Below are 21,182 nucleotides of genomic sequence, written 5' to 3'. Positions count from 1 at the left end.
CAAGGGTCAGTCGTGGGGGAGAGCCAGTTGTGTGTGTTTGTAACTGGGGCATGGCATGTGGCAACATAAGACTGGTGTGTGTAAGGGCAGGCATAATGTCCCTCGAGTCTGGCTCAGCTCGGAGCCTGCCCTGACCCCCGCCTGGTTTGTGTCACACATGCTCTTTGCCCCACCCTGTGTAAATGCTCTGGCTGAGTCAGGAGCAGTCCGGGCTAAAGAAGTCTGGCCAGAGCTGTCTGCACGGGTGAGTTGAATACCTGATGCTCCCTAGGTTCCAAAGACAGCAGCTGGCAAGTCTCATTATTTTATTACGAGCTGTCCTTGGATGATCAACCATCCTATTCTAATGATGACCCTTATTTCCAGTGTCTAGTCAGGGTCTTGGTTTGGGATTACGTCTCGTTCGGTCCCTGGAAACTGGTTGTGTTTTTCTTTGGAAATGTTGCCTATTTTAGATGTTTAAAATAAATCCTTAACCTTAACCTAAATACTTGTCAGAGCAAGGCCTCCCGTGCTCCGCTGCAAGGTGGGCCTTGGTTCTGCAGCACTGTGGTGCCATACGCTGGTAGTTAAGTTAAAATAATGCAGGCTTTTAATGTAATGACAATGATTAGTCTAATCAGTCAAGTACACAAAGCCTTCTACGTTATTTACTTTGAAAATAAATTCCATTTGGTCAATCCAATCCCCATGGTATTGTTGAGTTTTGGATTGGCAATGCAGAACTGGGTTATAGAAACTGACAGATGCTTTAGTGGATATGTAGGGGACAGTTGAGGCTGTTGGCATCTGGGGCAAGTGTTTGGAGGTAGTTTCTGATAAGCCCATTAGTTGGATGTGTCTGCTAATATTATCAGCAGTGAAAAAGTTAACTGCCATTTAAACTGTAATCTAGGTTTTGAAAGTTAACCCATTGAGATGAATGGGGCTATTCCCACATCTCTGAGCTATTGTTTCACACTTCCAGGAGATTCTGGAAGACACCCTGCATTGATGACATTTTTCTGAATTTTCTCCCTGACCAGGAGGGACAGAAACAACATTTCTTGCTTCTAATGAAAGCTCAGAGCCTGAAGTGTTGAATTCCCATGCTATGGAATAAACGGGGATGTAGCAATCCCCAAATGGTATGTTAGAAATATATAGATAAAGATGGATCACAGTGCAGCCTTGTGATTCTCCTTGGGACTGTTATGAGTCCTCGAAAGCAGGTACATGTGACTGTGAATGAACTACAAATAATGCCATGGTGGGCATCCCAGAGTTCACTTCAGTCCCCATCGAAAGAAGAGGGCATTGTCTCTTCTGGAGCTAGCGCTGTGGTGGCTTGCTCCATTGTTTGCAATGTACATGCAATGGTATGTGCTAGGAAGGGTTCTGGCATGTGCCTTGTGCAGCATCATCTCACTCGTTGCTAATGAGTCCAAGTCTCCGCTCTACCTGTCATTGCATTTGATTGACGTAGTTGTTGAATATGGTACATGATTGATATTGCAGGTGGAGGGAGAAGGTTTTGCTAGGTTCAGCATCCTGCCTAGGGTCATAGACCTGTTAGGTTGTGGCCAGCAGATGAGGGTGATCTTCTGCCTGCTTTTTTTTCTCCATTTGTCTTTGGGGAGAGAAGAGAGCAAAGACTTCACTGAAGATGTCCCGTGTGTGTGTGTGCAGGTGTGTGTGCTGTTTGCAGGTAAAGTACAGAGCACATGGTGCTTCCAGCTTCACTACCAATTTGAGTATCAGAGGTACAGTGCCAGCAGATCTGAGGCATAATTTCCCAGCGGGCCTCCTCTGTCCTCTGTGGCTGGTCCTGCATGAGCCTGTTTCCTGAGCTGAGGAGAATAGGCTTTCTTTGACTTTTTTTTTTTTGCTGTTCCCTGTTGGTATCAATAACATGACAGAAGTCTGCTTCTCCACGCCCCCTTCCGGAAGTGCCATGCCTGTGTAAGGAGCAGGCTGTGTGACCCACAAAAACTTCCTGTGTTTGCAGCTTGGTTTCCTAGACGACAGAGTTCAAAGCACACTGTTAAATGATTGTTTTGCAGGCCACCTCTAAAGTTGAGACAAAGTGACAGCGAGCATGGTGTTGTCCCGCTGCAGTGCCCACAAACTGATCTCTGAAATGTGTCAAGACAGATCAAATGACTTCCTCGGGCAGAGAACAGTGTTCAAGCAGCCATGTACTTGCGAGATTCTCCTTATTGAATATGATGGCTCCTGCAGCACATTTGCTGCTTAAAGGACACATATGCCTCTGATTTAACCTAGTTTAAAATTTCTACTCTGAAACTTTAACTGTTTTGTTTTTTAAAAAAATCCTTCTTTACTCAGCAGCACAGCTCCATGAGTGTGTTCTGAGTCACTATGCTGACTTCATTGACAAAAATACATTTTTGCTCCTTCTAGCTCTGTGTATCCAGCTTAGCCCTGGGTCAGCGTGTCAGATTCTGTTCTGACTCCTGCATCGTCAACTGCATTGTTGACTTGAGTTCCAGCTGCAGAGCTGGATTCTGGCCTCAGTTACACCTGTGAAACCCTACTGGTCGCAAGGGAAGGGCACAGATGTGACTCAGTGTGGCCTCTGGCTGTAAGAGTGTTTGTTACTGATGATAATGCACCAGCTAGGAACCCAGGTGTCCAGGTTCAGTCAGCAGGGCTGAACCAGCCTGACAGCACCCTTTTATAAATTACGTACTTCAAGTAAAAGCAGCAAAGAGTCCTGTGGCACCTTATAGACTAACAGATGTATTGGAGCATAAACTTTCATGGGTGAATACCCACTTCTTTGGATGCATGAAATAGCAATTTCCAAATTCCACGTAGTGGAAATTTCCAGAGGCAGGTATAAATATGCAAGCAAGAATCAGGCTAGGAATAACGAGTGCTATTACCAGCAGGAGAGTGATTTTGTGTGGGGGGGGGGAGGGGAAGGGGGGCGGAGGGTGAGAAAACCTGGATTTGTGCTGGAAATGGCCCAACTTGAGTATCATACACATTGTAAGGGGAGTGATCACTTTAGATAAGCTATTACCAGCAGGAGAGTGGGATGGGATGAGGTATTGTTTCATGGTCTCTGTGTATATGTCTTCTGCAGCTTCCACAGTATGCATCCGATGAAGTGAGCTGTAGCTCACGAAAGCTTATGCTCAAATAAATTGGTTAGTCTCTAAGGTGCCACAAGTACTCCTTTTCTTTTTACCTAAATAATGATATGCTGATAAGACAATACAGGGTTGCATGAAAGTAGTTGTAATGATTGTTCTGTAGTGCTGTACCGCATTTCTGCCTTTCCCTTGGATGGAGGAGACTCTGATTTGTTACGGATCCTTCCTCATATTTGTAATTAAGTACAGTAGTTTCTAAAATAAAATAAAACCCTCTTTAAACTGATCTCAGTACAGGAATGCTAGAAGGCTCCAGCATCCACCTACTGAGTCTTGCTTTCTGCACGTGCCCACTTGGAATATTAATAATGTGACACATTAGTATATGTCTGTATATCATAGAATCATAGAATATCAGGGTTGGAAGGGACCTCAGGAGGTCATCTAGTCCAACCCCCTGCTCAAACCAGGGCCAATCCCCAATTTTTGCCCCAGATCCCTAAATGGCCCCCTCAAGGATTGAACTCACAACCCTGGGTTTAGCAGGCCAATGCTCAAACCACTGAGCTATCGCTCCCTCCCTCCCTTCCTATATCCATCTGCAGACTCCATTTGGTTTTGTGAGTGCCATTTTGATAATAACCTATTCCGTGCCCTTTGCTTTTGTACTGTAGTCTGGGACACCCAGGAGGTGTTAAAAGGAATCCTTACACCTAGCAGAGAGGCTAACAATAGGAAAGCCATCAAGAGTCACCAGCCTAGATGGTTCTCCATTCAAATGAGTCCACTCTAGAAGAACAGGCAGGCTGCAGACAATGGGAACAACTTTTCCCAGGGTATGGCTATGCTACAGCAGCATAGCTATGGTCATGGTGCTGCCAATGTAGAGTAGATGTTTCCTAGATGGACAGAAGGTTTTTTCCATTGATGTAGTTACCAAACTTCGCACCTCTTGATAATCTATATGTTATTCCCTGATAACCAGAAACTTCTACTCTTAAACTCTACTGTTTTCTTTTTATTTTAACATCATCTTAATAAAACTTTAAAATCCACCTCTCCAAGAGGGGGTAGCTAGGTAGATGGAAGAATCTCCTGTTGACCCATCCGCATTTATGTGGGGGATTAGGTAGACCCCCTAAATAAGTTGCTCAGGGCAGAACCATTTTTCACAGCCATGAGTGACCTGGTAGGTCGGGGTGGGCAAACTTTTTGGCCCGAGGGCCACATCTGGGTAGGGAAATTGTATGCAGGGCCATGAACGTAGGGCTGGAGCAGGGGATTGGAGTGCAGGGTGCGCAGGAAGGGGCTCAGGGCAGGGGATTGGGGTGCAGCGGGGGTTCAGGGCAGGGGGTTGGGGTGTGGCAGGGGTTTGGGGTGCTCAAGGCAGGGGGTTAGGGTGTGGGCTCTGGTCTGGCGCCGCTTACCTTAGGTGGCTCCAGGATGGCAGCAGTGCATAGCCTGCCCTCGTGCCGCACCGCTCCCGGAAGTGGCCAACATGTCCTGCAGTGGCTCCTGGGGGTGGGGCGGGGCGGGGCAGGCAGCTGTCACGCTGTCCTCGCCGGTGGATACCACCCCCGAAGCTCCCATTGGCCACAGTTCCCCATTCCTGGCCAATGGGAGTTGCAGTGGGGCGGTGCCTGCAGGCGAGGGCAGTGCACAGAGCCCTCCGTCCCCCCTCCCCCTCCTTCAGGGTCCACAGGGACGTGGTGCTGGCCACTTCCGGAGCAGCACGAGGCCAGGGCAGGCAGGGAGCCTGCCTTAGCCCCACTGTGCCACGGGGCTGGCAATCCCACGGGCCGGACTGAAAGCCGGGCCGGACTGAAAGCCCTGTCGGGCTGGATCTGGCCCCCGGGCCATAGTTTGTCCTCCTCTGTGCTAGGTGGATCTATCTTTTTAAGCATAGACCAGGACCCAGTTTGGGAGGTGAGCCTGGAGTTAAGCAACCGATCGCCTGACAGGGATTTTGAAGCTGCTTGGGGGTCACTTGACAGAGAGGGCCAGAACATCATCTTGAGCTGGGGGCTCTCTCCTCCTCCATCCATCAGCTAACAGCAGGAAGGCTGAGCAGGAGAAGTGGGGTGCAGGAGGTCCTGGCACCCTGAGTGGTGAGGACACTGGAGGGAGGGCTTTGCATGCAGGTGTTGGTTGGTTTTGCCTAGGTATGTGTCTGGTGCGGTGTCTGAGGGAAGTGTCTGGTCTAGATGGTCCTTTGCAAAGCCTGTGCATTCTTTTGCTTCAGCTGTCACATGGTGCCTGTAGACGTTTCTGCACAGGTGGGACTGTGGGGAGGGGTGTGTTTAAGCTGTTGGGGAGACTTAGGGGTTCAGCACTGGTCTTGGGGCCCAGGGCATCTGAGCCGTGGGGGTCCCATATCCCAATGAGGGCTAACAGACAAGTAATCTGCACCCCAGGAGCGTGTCTGAGAGGCCAGACTAAGGCTGGCAATTGAACGACCAAACTTTTGTTGTTCAGAGGTGCTAACCCCCCCCCCCACTAAAAGGCAAAAGTTTTGCCGTGGCAAGTGTTAGTTTGAACAGCGCAGCTCCTGTCGACAACGTGAACACCGCTTGTTGGGGGTGGAAATATTTTGTCTGCAAAAGTGCCCGACTTTTAGTGACACAGCTGTGTCGCTAAAAGCTGTGTAGTGTAGACAAAGCCTTAGAGACAGCATCTTGGTGCTGCTCAGACCAGCTGGGCCTGGAGGCACACAGGATCCAACAAATGAGTCCAGTACAGCGGCCTGGCGTGTGTCCCAAGTGGGAATTCAGCCAGGGCTGTAACAATGAGCTGTTAGAAAAATACCCATTCTGATTAGCTGATCATCTCTTGTACAGTGCTGGGTACACCTGTGGTGCTCTGGAAATAAGAATCCAGCCTTTCCTTAAACATCTTGAGCTGTAGCATCAGGTGCTGTAAATCAGCATAGGTCTGACTTGAATGAAGCTTTACCAGTTTACACAGGCTAAGAATTTGGCCCCCAGTTTTTACTCTGTGTATATCCCACTGTGTGCCGTCATCTTGTGACTGGTGGAGTAAGTTGGAAGCTCTTTAGGGTAGGAATATTCTTTAGTCACTGTGGCAATGCCATAGTACTGTATATAAATAATAAACACTGCTGGCTGCAGAGAGACCGAAGTCCACTTACCTGCTTCCTGATATCAAACCTGTATCATTGCCTCCTGACCTACCCCTCTCTGCTGCTCTCTCTGGAGTGAGATCATTCAGGAGTCTTGCCTAGATAACTTGACGTTACTTTCTTATGTGTCATTTCCCAGATCTGGTTGGAATGCTTTTACAGCTCTGAGAAATTTGTTTGCTTTTCTGGTATTGATTGAATGAGCCATTCTTCCAGCTCAGTCTGCTTTCTCCCCTCCTGCTCACGCCAAGTCACCTACAGGGCCTCCCTCCTTCACTATTTGTGAGAACACACCAGTTATCCTGATAGCAGGCTACAGCTACACAAACAAACGATTTCAGGAACAGGCTGAACCGAGAGCAAACTGTATGAGTCTCTGCAGAATTGCTCAGCTGTTTGCCTGGGGAGCATGGCTGGCTGTGATACTTGATCACAAAATATGCATTAAATGTGGTATGATTTCTAAAGGGGAAAGTCCTCTCCTGAAATGTGACCCAGGTAAAGTTCCCCTCCTCTTTCAGGAAGTAGATGGCTTTTTTTCAGAGGGCTGGGAGTCCCCTGGGAATTTTCTAGGGTTATTTCAACACCCCATGCCCTTGACCCAATAGGGCTGGGCTTAGTTTTCTCTGGCACCTATTGGTGCTGCTCTGAACATCTGTCAGAGGGGGGAGAGTAGAGAGAAGCTGGAGTGGAAACCCATTCAAATGGGGAAGCGCTCCATCACTGCAACACTCCCCAGGCCTTCCTGCCAGGCTCAGCAAATGAGACTCTGAAGCAAATCTCCGACACTACAGTCCTTACAGGAGTTAGGAGTGTTATCCTATAGGTCCAGACCAAACTCCAATGTGGGTAGCTCAGTTCTGCCTCTCTGAATTCCTCATGCATTTGCTGTTGGCTGTAGAATTTTTAATTTCTTATCTTAAACTGTTGTGCAGTGTTGCTGTGTGCCGTTACAGAGATGACACTTCTCAACCCAGAGGTGGCTGCATTTTCAATGATGAGCAGATTCTTGCATGTCTAGCTTGTGAAGTGCTTTGGGTTGAAAAGTGCTATACTGTAAAATCATTGAGGAGTACTTGTGGCACCTGAGAGACTAACAAATTTATTTGGGCATAAGCTTTCGTGGGCTAAAACCCACTTCATCGGATGCATGCAGTGGAAAATACAGTAGGAAGATATATATACACAGAGAACATGAAAAAATAGGTGTTGCCATACCAACTGTAATGAGACTAATCAATTAATGTTAGTCTCTAAGGTGCCGCAAGTACTCCTTGAGTTTGTTCGGGTTTTTTTGCTGATACAGACTAACACGGCTACCCCTCTGAAACCTGTAAAATCATTGTCAGGAGATCAGAGATTTTAATGCCTATTTCTCTTTCATCTTTCTACCAAATAACTTCCTACCTTTCCCTTTACATCTGTTTTTGTTTAGCTGATTGTGGTTTCTTATGTGTATCTTGGTTCATTGACACAGTGCCTTAAACAAAACGACCCCAAAACTCCAAGGACGAATTCTGTGTCAGCAGAGAACAGTGACTCCACTCCCTTGGAATGCAGTTGTTTTACCTTTGGAAAAGATGTGCCAAGGCAGGTTTGCATAAAAAGGGCATGGGGTTTAAACACCTTCCCAAGGCTCTGATGTGTAGTGGACACACCCCTGCAATATGTGCGTGTTGGATACTTTTTATAGCACAATAATAACAACTAAAAGGGAGTTTCCTGGAATCACGAGCTGTAAGATCTAAATTCAGACTCTGGCTGCGCTTTCACTCCCACTTCCCCAATCTGACTGAGGCCTGGAAATATCCCAGAGGTGACAGAGCAGCTGCTAGGTTAGCACAGATCTGTGGCTAGAGGCCTCTGCTTCCTTCCCCTGTCAGTATGCAAAGCAGGCTCACCTGGTGTGTGTTGAGACAGAAATTTCTGTGTAAATTTAGAAGAATGGGTTGGTGGGGTGCTTTTTTAAGCTTTTTACTGTCTCTAAATGAGCCAACCAGTTAGGATCCAAAGAAGGAGGCTGGCCCTGGAATCTGGTTTAGAATTCGCTCTCTCCCCAGAGTCCCAGCTGAGTTAGGTCCTGTTTTCTTTTAATAATTTTTGGAAGCTGGGGCTAAACTATCTGACAGCTAGGCTGCTCTTAAGGCAGCTTGGGGGCCAGTGAGAATCAAATGTAAAATCAGGGGGTTAGGGTGGGGGCAAACGTTACATGCGCACTCAAGTTGCTGGATTTGTCTGTGTATTGTGTAATATTTAGTAACCGTATCTTGTGCATAGGCATTCCTGTGCCAGCTCAGACTATTGGTCTGTCTGGACTAATGTTCTGCCTCTGGCACTGGCATAGATCTGAGGCGTTCGGGGAGTTGTGCAGCTCTGTACGTTTTAAGGGTGGGCTAGAATGCCGTCCTGCCTCTCCAACGCCATCAGCTTGCACCCTGAAACATGAAATACAACCAGCAGGAAATCTTGAAGCTCTGAGTGTATTAACATGCATGCTACGTTTTATCCTGTTTACTGTTTCACCCCACTAGGAACAGTCCTTCAGCATGCTTTACAAAAACTGCCAAGTGACTGTACTACGAAAGAAAGAAGCTTGCATTAAGTGATATTGGAGAGTTGTTCACATTGGCTGTTAACGTCACTTTAAGATCTTTGGGGAATTTCTGTGGCACAATCCTCTGACACAGGTTCTGCAGATCATTGGAGCACTAGTGTTGAGTAGAGGTTTTTACTGTAAGATGAACTCCTCCATCCTGGTTCGATCTTGATCCTTTCAAATGCTGTGTGAGCTTGTTATTTTGCATGTCTTTGAGAAGCAACTGGTCCTGCCCTTAATTCTTGATGAATTACTGCACTGTCACTGAGTTCCTTATCAAATGCCCTTGGCAAAATGAATAGGCCCCCTCAGCAATTTAAACTGACAATAAACAACGAGAGCTGTAGCTCACGAAAGCTTATGCTCAAATAAATGTGATCGTCTCTAAGGTGCCACCAGTCTTCCTTTTTTCAAAAAAAAAATTGGGGGTTGTCAGAGAAGGCTTGGAAGAGAGCTGAGTGTTTCTCTCATCTGCTGATTCACTGTAAACATAACCAGTGCTGAGATGATAATGTAATAGTTCCAACAAAAACACTATTTGTGGCTGAGAAAAAATTATTTTCAAAGGTTCAAATATCAGTATTATTTTGCTTTTTAAAACAGATGTCCATATCTATGCTGCAAATGCTGCCTCACATTAAAAATGCAAGCCTGTTAGAAATCTAATATATTTTTCATTGTTTATCCTGCTTTTTCACTTTTTACATTTTAATCAGCTTAGGCAGTGAGAATAGATAATCACTTCATTGCTAAAAGAAAAGGAGTACTTGTGGCACCTTAGAGACTAACCAATTTATTTGAGCATAAGCTTTCGTGAGCTGCAGCTCACTTCATCGGGTGCATCGGATGTAGCTCACGAAAGCTTATGCTCAAATAAATTGGTTAGTCTCTAAGGTGCCACAAGTCCTCCTTTTCTTTTTGTGAATACAGACTAACAGGGCTGCTACTCTGAACACTTCATTGCTTGTTTTCTGGTCAGTTTCACTTTTAGAGTTTCCTCCTAGCATGTGCTGTAATGCCTGGGTTACAAACCCTGCAGGGACCTGTTTGTTGGGATTTCTGAAATGTCTGTGGCAGCGTTTCAGTTGGTGTATAGTTCTATGAAAGATTGCTTTTACAGAATATCATTTGAGGGCTAAATATGAACTGATTGAGCCTTTGGGACTAGTCTTTTTATTTAGTTTTTTATGCATCAAACAAATATTCCTCAGTACAGTTGTCTCTTGTTTACTTAGGGATTTATATTTCTCAGGCAGAGTTGTCTAGGGGCTAATGCTGGGGATCTTGGGGTCAAGTCACCTGGGTTCCATTCCTGAAGTTACTACTGACTTCCTGCATGACCGTGGCCAACTTCTGTTACCTCCCTGTCCCCATTTCCTCATCTGTAAAATGGGGGTGTGATGAGGTGCTCAGTGTTTGTGAGATGCACTGTGGAAGTAGTAAGTTACCCAGGATGTGTGGCTTACATTCACCTGGATTGGAACACAATTTCATTAAAAAGTTTTTTTTAAAAATCTCCACTTGGACTCAATACAGAATTTAGGGACTGAGAGAGCCGTTCTTGATATTGTCCTTACTGTAGAGCTGGACTTAGCCTACCCATCTTCTATTTAACTGTATAATTATTATGTTTTAGTCACCTGATCCTGGAGTTGGATTAGGAAATTCCCATTAGACTTGCATATCCTTTGAATGATCAGCAGATACCATCCTGAACTCCCCTCTCATGGTGTTTCTGTGTAGAAGAGACAGTCTCCCCCCCTGGAAGTGCTCAAGCACTAGATTGCATTGAGGGCTGCATGCAGGGCTGAGATCTGTAGATAGCATCAGCATTAGAGGGAGGTAGCATGCAAACATGACCCAGCACAGATAGAATCTGAGTCAGCTTTGGCATCCATCTTTCTTATGCAATGTTCTGTTGTATTGGTTCCCTCCAAGCCTGCAACATCTTGCGTTCAGTAGACTGTGCAGGCATATTCATGAGTGGAGCAGTCAATACACTAGCTAGAGTCTAGTGAACTTAAACCCTCGGGCAGGAGGCCTACAGCCCAGCAGTGTGTGTACAGATGCCCATGCCATGCCGGCTTCTAGATCTCCTACCCAAAGGTTTTAATTTCACCAGAGCCCAGTTGGGCAGCATTTAATTCTGTTGTCAGGCCACTAAACTTTGATCGATTTGAGGGGAACTAACTGGCACTGTGTGTTCTTTTGCATGTGCAGGAAGGAGCATTGGAAACTGCTGGGCAATTTGAAGACCACAGTTGAGGGATTGGTGTCCAGCAACAACCCGAACGTCTGGTCTAAGTATGGCGGCTTGGATCGGCTGTGCAGGGATATGCACAGCATCCTCTATCACGGGCTCATCCACGACAAGGTAGGGTTTTGCATGTGGGGCAATCTGGCGTTTATCACCACGTTGCTGTTCTAACAGGTGGTGCTTTGATTACTGAGACAGTCCTTTGGTCCGTGACTTCTGGAAGTCACGAGTGAGATGATCTGTAGTGAGCCTTATTTGCATTGAAGCCGCAGGCTGATGGTTTTATTAGCATCAAGTTTGCAGAGGCTAAAGCTCTAAAGGCGGGATTGTTTTCTGCAACAGGACTGAAAGTCAGGACTCCTGGGTTTTTATCTCCTGCTCTGTCACTGATTTGCTGTTTGACCTTGGGCAAGTAATTTCCTCTCTTTGTGCCTCATATTTCCCGTGATGATCCTGCCCTACTCAGAAGGGGATAGGGAAGGTTAATATTTATACAATGCAGTGAAATCCTCTCATATGGGTAAATTGTCAGTCTGAACATAGGAAGCCATCAACCCAGGGAATGGTCTTGCCTCAGGCTTCATCACACTACGGAAAACCCCTGCAGCTACTGGATTTGGGTGCCTGTCACTTCACCTCTCCTATCATTTTGTGCCACGTTTTGCTAAGCATTGGTGATCTCTGCTGTGAAAAGCTGGCCCCACGCACCCATTTGTTTCTGCCTGTTGGATCCCCCAGCAATGACTATGCTGAATTTGTAATGAGGCAATCTGGTAACATGGAACTAAAATGTGGGGTCTTGGGCAGGGTTGCAGCTTCTTAGCCTGGTCTGGGAGGAGAAGCCCTATTCCTTAACGTTCTTGATTATTGGATAATAAATCACTCTCTGAGTCCTGCATCCATACTTCACACAAACATGATCTCTCTTGTTTTGCCCTCACTGTTTCCTGGCTGCTGTTGCTTATATCAGTGGTCCTGGGGGACTACGAGCAGGTTTCAGGGGGTTCTCCAAGCAGGGCCAGCGTTGGACTTGCTGAAGCCTAGGGCAGAAAGCCAAAGCCCCCCCATGGTGCTGAAGCCTGGGACCCTGAGCCCTGCCACTGGGGCTGAAGCCAAAGCCCAAGCATCTTCGCTTAACGGGGGGGCCCTGTGGCATGGGACCCCAGGCAGTTGCCCTGCTTGCTATACCCTAACGCCAGCCCTGGCTTTTATATGGAGAAAACCAGTAGTTTTGGCAGAGGTAGGCCAGGGAGCTTTTATAGCCTGTTGGAGTGGGCCTCAGAAAGGAAAAGATTGAGAACCCCTGGCTTATCTGGATCCATTCCCTTTACCATTGCTGCTCTAAAGCCAGCCTCTTCTCTCCCTCCTTGCCCCTGCCCCCAAAAAGATTCTTTGCATTCAGACAGAGCCCTGAGACTGTCTACCCCTCTGCTTACCATTTCCACCCTGCAGTAGTTTCTTCTTGAATATTTGCCCGCTGTTGGCACAGGTGCAAATGAACTTGGGTGGGTGATCAGCAAACCTCGAAATAACCTGCTGGCTCTTGATTTGTGCTAGATGCATAGTACTTGTTTTAAGGAAACACACTTCAGACAGACCCTGTTATTCATTGATTACACAGTTGGAATAACTGAATGCTTTCAGTGCACTGGGGGTTGTTCATGCCCAAGGATCTGTGAGCAGTTTAGATGTTGGATCTACTTAGCAAGAGCAAGTGCCCCCCCCTCCCTTTTTTTTTTTGGTGCTTTTATTACATAGGAAGAAGGTTCTTTTCCCATTTGTTTTTTGTTATTAGAAGTAACAGGTCTTGACTTTCCTTTGAGAAATTGGGATTGCGACATCACAAGAGACTGAATGGATAGTAGCTGGGGAGGGGGTATTGAATCTGACTCTTCCACATTGTTTTCTGGTCACACTTGTTTCATTCAGACTCCTGACACACCAGGGGAGAAGCACTTTTTGGGAATGATTCAACAGTGACCCTACCTACTGGCTTCCAGTTGAAAATAAATTATATCTACACACATGCACACTGGAGAACTAGGGTGGGAGTTTTTTCAGCCCTGGGGGTTATATATTTTTATTGTATATAAAATAAAAACTCTGTCTCCAGGGCTGAGAACTCTCACCCTAATACTCTAAAAAAAGAAAAGGAGTACTTGTGGTACCTTAGAGACTAACAAATTTATTAGAGCATAAGCTTTCGTGAGCTACAGCTCACTTCATTGGATGCATGCAGTGGAAAATATAGTGGGGAGATTTTATATACACAGAGAACGTGAAACAATGTGTGTCACCATACACACTGTAAGGAGAGTGATCAGGAAAAGTGAGCTATTACCAGCAGGCGGTGGGGACGGTGGCGGGGGACCTTTTGTAGTGATAATCAAGGTGGGCCATTTCCAGCAGTTTACAAGAGCAGGAGGAGGGGAAATAAACAAGGGGAAATAGTTTTACTTTGTGTAATGACACATCCACTCCCAGTCTTTATTCAAGCCTGTCTCCCAAGATCTGTGAGAGTGAAGGGTTGTCCTTCAGGATAGGTTGTAGATTCTTGATGATGCGCTGGAGAGGTTTTAGTTTGGGGCTGAAGGTGATGGCTAGTGGGGTTCTGTTATTTTCTTGGTTGGGCTTCTTTTCCATGGGTCCAGAAGATGAATACTCACCAGCAACCACACAACAGAACCACTGACCCAGGAACCTATCCTTGCAACAAAGCCCGTTGCCAACTGTGTCCACATCTCTATTCAGGGGACGCCATCATAGGGCCTAATCACATCAGCCACACTATCAGAGGCTCATTCACCTGCACATCTACCAATGTGATATATGCCATCATGGGCCAGCAATGCCCCTCTGCCATGTACATTGGTCAAACTGGACAGTCTCTACGTAAAAGAATAAATGGACACAAATCAGATGTCAAGAATTATAACATTCAAAAACCAGTTGGAGAACACTTCAATCTCTTTGGTCACTCGATTACAGACCTAAAAGTGGCAATTATTCAACAAAACTTCAAAAACAGACTCCAGCAAGAGACTGCTAGAATGAATTTGCAAACTGGGTACAATTAACTTAGGCTTGAATAGAGACTGGGAGTGGATGGGTCATTACACAAAGTAAAACTATTTCCCCTTGTTTATCCCCCTCCCCCCCCCGACGTTCTTGTTCACTGCTAGAAATGGCCCACCTTGATTATCACTACAAAAGTTTCCCCCACCCCCTCCCGCTCTCCTACTGGTAATAGCTCATTTTTCCTGATCACTCTAGTTAGAGTGAACACCCACTGTTTCATGTTCTCTGTGTATATAATCTCCCCACTGTATTTTCCACTGAATGCATCCGATGAAGTGAGCTGTAGCTCACAAAAGCTTATGCTCAAATAAATTGGTTAGTCTCAAAGGTGCCACAAATCCTCCTGTTCTTTTTGCGGATACAGACTAACATGGCTGCTACTCTGAAACCTAATAGTCTAGTTTTCAAAAAAAAAAAAAAAAGCCCAAAACTCAGGGAAGAAAACAATTGATATTTTTGATATTTCTAAGATAAAACATGTTGTTGTGGGTGGGAGGGAATACCGAGGCCACTTTTATACCTCTCCTAAAGCAGTAGCACATGGCATAAACAAAAAATATTTCCTTTGCAACTGATCTTTAACAAGAAGCGTAACTAATAAAACGGGATAACCTCTCCAAAGAAAGCAGAGACAGACCTCAACTGAGAGCAAATGAAATATGCCATCCTAGCAGCATGCTGCATTAAATTTCAAGCCTGCTTCCTAGCTGCTTAGCAGTGCAGGAGAGCCCATTGATGGCTTGCAATGTTAGAAGACACACAATCTCTGCTGCTTTGTTTGCCAGGATGTTTTTGTGTTGGCCTCTGTCCCTCTCTGAAGTTAGACTCCTTTTGCACTGCTGTCTGGTCAGAAAGCTCTTCCCATGCTGCTGTTAAGAAAGAGAATACTGATAACAGCGGCTTGTGCAATGTTGAACTTGGCAAAAATTTCAAGAGAACAAGTGAAGAGAGGCAAGCATGCAGCTTAACACTGCAAACAGCATTCAAATGTCCCCATTCCCAGATTTGCTTTACCTTGAAAGCAGCTGGAATTTGGGGAACATTTCCCTCTGCCTCTGAGCAACCAAGCCCACTAGCTCTCTTTGGTTGGGACCTTACAAGAGTGTTGTACTCTCCTTGAGCCTGTGGGGAATAATTCTGATTCAGTCGCACAGTTGTGTTCCCAGGGCTGGTGTAGGGGAGTAGAGTTCCACTTTAATCCAGAAGAGCCAGGGTCCTCATTTCCCTCCTTCCTGTCATGAAAGGTCACCCCTTAAATTAACCATGGCCCTGTTGCAAGGAGATGGGACACTGTCCCTTTAAGACACAGGTTTCAGCCTTAAAATTAGCCCTTTCCCCTGGGTTGCGCAGTAGAGCACAGAAGCACGAAGCAGGTGGTGATGGTGGCCATGAAGTAACCAGGCAGAGGTAAGGGGGAGAAAGGTCTGATTTCACGCCTGAATCTCTCTGCCTTGTGCACTCTGTCACCCTGGGGCTGGTGTAGAGAGGAGGATTTATTTGGAACGTTCCCCGCACTGCCTCACCTTCCTCATGCTGCAGCCTATAACCTGCACTGCCTTCCCAACAGGCAGAATGGTGATCCGCTCCCCATTACTTTGGTGTGGCGTCACCTTGGCGCTGCATGGAGCTAACAAGGTTGTTACTTTGCAATGAGCCCCCTTGGTGTGGCCGGGCAAAATTTCCTCTCTCCTGCTTTGCTTTGCTGGACTCTGAACGACTCTGCCCTCCCAGCTTGGATTGTGCTTTGTTTCGCCCTCGATGTGCTAAGGGTCAAATATGCCCAGGCTGCCAGCCCAGCCTGCAAATAGGTGGGATCTCTTCACTGCCAGTCCTCTCCTCCAGCTGCTTTCCTCCTGCACTCTTCTGCCCGCTGGAAATCGGAGGACAGCTGGGCCGTTCCTTGTCCATCTGGCAGGGCAGGAGGTGCGTCTGGCAGAGTGTTTGGCACCTGGGTTGTGAGCAGCGGTCCAGGTGCTAGTTCCCAGCCGCCTCCTTTTGTTGGGCCCCCTGGCAGTAGATTAATGAATAACCCTCTCCCTTTCACACCAGACCGCCATGCAATTGCTATGCTTTGCCTTTTTTCCTCTCCATATGCTTCCTCTCTTTTTACTTCCCCTTCCCCCCCCCCCCCGCCCCCTCTTGTTTTGTTGCTCCCTGTGCCTGTTTGCAAAAAGGCTCCGGGCTGCTGAGTGCCAGGGGACATCTACTGCTGGTTCTTCAGGGGCCCCGGTGGGCTGTGTAGCAAGATGAGACCCAGACAGTACCAGTGCGCTGCTCCTGCAGCCCTGTGCCTGAGTGTCGCTCCTGTGGCCAGCTGCGTGAGGAATGGTTTGCTGCAAGAGCAGGCAGAGGGGTAGTTCAATAAGCTGCTCACCACTCATGTTTGCAGTGGGGCCTGAGAGCTGGCTCTAGGGTCATGCAGATCCCGGGTCCCGCTGCTTATCTCCTGCCCTGTGTCTCCTACAGCAGATTATTGCACTCCGGGGTGGGAAATACGAAGTTACTCCGCAGTTCAGTCATTCGGTGGAATGTGCTGGCACTGAAAGCAATGGGTGTCCTACTGGCATGGCTGACTCGTTCACGTCCTGCATGTGTTAGGAAAGGGTTAATTAGATAAGGTATGTGTGTCTGTCCATTATCCCTCCCCTCCATATGTGTGTGTGTATAAGTTACTTCTGTCGCTCGCATCATGGAAGGAGCTGAGAACCTCACAAGCAATGAGTTTATGCACCCCACCTACCTGTGAGGCGAGGCAGGGCAGGGCTATTATCCCCATGTCACAGATGGGGAACGGAGGCACAGAGAGACTTGCCCAAGGTCACTCAGGAAGCCTGTGACAGGGCCGGGAATTGAATCCAGGTCTCCCAAGTCCCTAATGCTGCAACCCCTAGGACACCCTTCTTCTCTCTCACCCACATCAATGCCTGCGAGTGACTCGTGCTGTCAGCTGAGCGGTGCGGCGACCTCACGAGAGGCTGCCGAAGGTCGCATGAACTGCGCTGGTCTCTCAGCACCTGTCATTATTGTGGCGGGGTTTATCAGGCGGAGTCTAACTGTGCGTTTTCCGGGCAGGTGTACTGCAGGCAGACAGATTACTGGCAGTTTGTGAAAGACATCCGCTGGCTGAGCCCACACTCTGCTCATCACGTGGAGAAGGTGAGTTCTGGCGTGTTTGGGATTGGAGGACAGGGCTGGCTTGGAGATCTCAAGGCTGTTGCTTTCCCTGGCCAGCAAAAAGTGACTAAGTTGCACAGTTTGATTCTTACGATGAACTGAGTGACTGAAGTGTTAGGCTGCGGTTTGCCTGCCATGGAGCAGCTGGGACACCCTGGCAGTGGAGTTCGCTTCCTTGGAGTGATCCTCTTGTCTTGGTTTGACAGATTGAGGGAGGAGACATTTTGTTATAATCCCTCTATCATGTTTAATTTGTGAGTGAACTCAGTGCCCCTTAAACTAAGGGGGATGATCAAAAGTATGCAGCCTCGTATTCTGTACAAGCTGCATCCCAGAAGGCTTGACAGAGTTCAATTCAAGACCACGGATGACTTGTTGTCTATGAGAAACAGGTTTTTGGTCTCTCATTCCTGCAGCTCCTTCACTAACTGCCACCACAGCTGGCACTAATTGCCCCTGCTTTGTCCTAAACTCTTCATACAAAACCCAGAACAGTGTCACGTGCTTTGAGGTCACATATATGGCAGGGCTCATCTGCATAGCTCTTGATAGACAAAGGACCATGTCCTTCCTCCAAAGAGCATGTGGCCTCAGCTGGGACCAAACACGCTGAGAGATGGGGATAAGCACTAGGAGGGCAGGGAATACAGCAATCGGACCGTACCGTGGTTCAGATCAGGAATGCTTCGTCAGTTCTGATGATGTTGTTGCTAAGTGGCAAGACTAGGCCTCAGAACAAGTCAAAGATGGGGCTTAAACTCTGGACAGTCAAGTGTAAAAGTATAATGAGGCCGGCCAAAAAAGAATTTGAAGAGCAACTAGCCAAAGACCCAAAAACTAACAGCAAACATTTTTTTTAAGTACATCAGAAGCAGAAAGCCTGCTAAACAATCAGTTTATGCTCAAATAAATTGGTTAGTCTCTAAGGTGCCACAAGTACTCCTTTTCTTTAAGCAATCAGTGAGGCCCCTGGAGAGTAGAGATGCTAACGGTGCATTCAAGGAAGACAAGCCCATTGCAAAGAAACTAAACAAATTCTTTGCATCAGTCTTCACTGCAGAGGATGTGAGGGAGATTCCCACACCCGAGCCATTCTTTTTAGGTAACAAATCTGAGGAACTGTCAATAGAGGAAGTTTTGGAACAAACAGTAATAAGTCACCAGGACCAGATGGTATTCACCCAAGAGTTCTGAAGGAACTCAAATATGAAATTGCAGAACTACTAACTGTGGTATGTAACCTATCATTTAAATCAGCTTTTGTACCAGATGACTGGAGGAGAGCTAATGTGGCACCAATTCTTAAAAAAGTCTCCAGAGGTGGTCCGAGCTTAACTTCAGCACCAGGGAAATTGGTTGAAACTAAGAAAAGAATAATCAGACATATAGATGAACATGATTTGTTGGGGGAAGAGTCAACATGGCTTTTGTAAAGTTAAATCATGTCTCACCAAGCTATTTGAATTTTTGTGGGGGTCAACAAACATATGGACATGGATGATCCAATGGGTGTAGTGTACTTAGACTTTCAGAAAGCCTTTGACATGCTCTTTAGCAAAGTAAGCAGTCATGGGATAAGAGAGAAGGAACTCTCATGGATCAGTAACTGGTAAAAGACAGGAAACAAAGGGTAGGAATAAATGGTCAATTTTCAGAATAGAGAGGGTTAAAGAGTGGTGTCCCCCAGGGGTTGGTACTGGGACCAGTACTATTCAACATATTCATAAATGATCTGGAAAAAGGGGTAAACAGTGAGGTGGCAAAATTTGCAGATGATACAAAATTACTCAAGCTAGTTACGTTCAAAGCAGACTACAAAGAGTTACAAAGGGATCTCAAAAGACTGGGTGACTGGGCAACAAAATGGCAGATGAAATTCGGTGTTGAAAATGCAATGTAATGCACATTGGAAAACATAATTCCAATTTTATATATATATATATATATGGTATAAATTAGTTTTTACCACTCAACAAAGGGATCTTGGAGTTCTCTGAAAACATCCGCTCAGTGTGCAGCAGCAGTCAAAAAAGCTAATAGAATGTTAGGAACCATTAGGAAAGGGACAGATAGGAAGACAGAATATGTCATAATGCCTCTGTATAAATCCATGGTATACTCACGTCTTGAATACTGCGAGCAGATCTAGTTGCCCTATCTCAAAAAAGATGTATTGGAATTGGAAAAGATCCAGAGAAGGGCAACAAAAACTATGAGGGGTGTGGAACAGCTTCCGTATGAGGAGAGATTAAAAAGAGTGGGACTTTTCAGCTTGGAAAAGAGACAACGAAGAGGGGCTATGAGAGAGGTCTATAAAATGTTGACTGGTGTGGAGAAAGTAAATAAGGAAGTGTTATTTACCCCTCATAACACAAGAACTAGGGGGCACCCAATGAAATTAACAGGTAGCAGGTTAAAAACAAACAAAAGGAAGCACTTCTTCACACAAGGCCCAGTCAGCCTGTGGAACTCATCACCAGGGGATGTTGTGAAGGCCAAAAGTATAACTGCATTCAGAAAAGGATTAGATAAATTCACGGAAGAAAGGTCCATCAATGTTTATTAGCCAGGATGGGCAGGGATGGAACAACATACTCTGAGTGTCCCTAGCCTCTGTTGGCCAGAAGCTGGGAGTGGATGACGAGATGGATCACTCGATTGCCTGTTCTGTTCATTCCCTCTGAATGGAGCCCCTGGCATTGGCCACTGTTGGAAAACAGGACCCTGGGCTAGATGAACCATTGGTCTGACCCAGCCTGGCTGTTCTTATGTTCTTATTGACCTTTGTTGCGCAATTCCCTCCCAGTGCAGCTGTTTCCCTTGTAAATGTGCTGGCTTGGTCAATAGCTCCCCCCGTCTGTCAAGAGTGGATGGTTACAGTGCTGCTGCAAGACAACTGTATGCCGTCAGTCAATGCCTGGTGATAGGAAGTTGCTGGATGGCCCAGTGTCCGCTACTGAACCTAAGATTGGCTTTCCAGGTTTAGCAGACACTGGTGCATTGCTCTCGTGAGCCCACTAGTCTCTGTCTGACTTGACTTGTGTGTGGTGTCCATTTCCAGTTCATCAGCCTGCATGAGACTGGCCAGCCAAACGCAGATGGTGTAAGTCGTCGAGCCATAGCAGAGCTGTGGCTACAGCACAGTCTGCAGTTCCACTGCCTCTCCGCACAGCTGAAACCGCTGCTTGAGAACAGACAGTACATCAGGAAATTCTACACAGGTAAACAGCACCGTGGAGACAATCTCCTTCCCCCCATGAGAACATCTAGGCATGCCCTTCTCTCCAGCCAGGGACACAGGCTTCGGTAGCACATAGAATGCTGGGATGGGGGAGGGTAGGAAATTCTGTAGCCCAGAGGATGCCAGGATGTGAGGGATTCCATAACGAGTAATTTGGGGATGGATTAAGATTCCTTATAGCACTGCTTGGGATCTGTCCAGTGGTCCTTGCAGTCTAGGAGCCCGTTTCTGGCAATGTCCAATGCCAGGTCCCGCCTCTAAGCAGGTGGGGGCAGCAGGGATACAAGGTCTGGTTTTGTTCCTGAGCCGCCCTGTGTCTGTCTAGGTTGAAATTAGAGCTGGCTGGGAAGTATTTGATGGAAAGCTTTTTTGTTGGAAAATACCGATGCGTCAGAACCCAAACTCTTCACGGGAAAGGGTCAGTTTCGGTGAGTTGCCCATTTCAAGCATTGGTCAGAATTGTCAGGATCCCATTTTGACATTTTCTAAACAAAAAATTTCATTTTTGACTCAAAATGACTTGTTTAGAATTTTAACTTTTATTTGCGGGGGGACGTGCTTTAAAATAAAGGTAGAAAATGGAACGGTGTGACCTG

The 21,182-nt window shown here is 46.7% G+C and overlaps 1 protein-coding gene across 3 annotated transcripts in view; it reads left to right on the top strand.

The window, feature by feature from the left end:
* Positions 1 to 21,182, top strand: part of RUBCN (rubicon autophagy regulator) — a 66,857-nt gene that overhangs the window by 8,698 nt on the left and 36,977 nt on the right. For 2 of the 3 annotated variants that reach the window (XM_084639729.1, XM_084639727.1), the window contains exons 2-4: positions 11,057 to 11,210; positions 17,244 to 17,327; positions 20,407 to 20,566. In XM_084639729.1, coding sequence (XP_084495855.1) covers positions 11,172 to 11,210; positions 17,244 to 17,327; positions 20,407 to 20,566 — 283 coding nt within the window. In that variant the 5' untranslated portion in view covers positions 11,057 to 11,171. Of the gene's footprint in view, positions 1 to 93; positions 245 to 11,056; positions 11,211 to 17,243; positions 17,328 to 20,406; positions 20,567 to 21,182 lie in introns of those variants that run through there. The other variant, XM_084639728.1, reaches the window with a different exon arrangement.

The sequence above is a fragment of the Lepidochelys olivacea genome (genome assembly GCF_965140295.1).
Source record: "Lepidochelys olivacea isolate rLepOli2 genome assembly, chromosome: 9".
Taxonomy (NCBI): Eukaryota; Metazoa; Chordata; order Testudines; family Cheloniidae; genus Lepidochelys; species Lepidochelys olivacea.
Note: the sequence above shows the minus strand (reverse complement) of the source record. Positions and strands in the feature narration are given on the sequence as shown.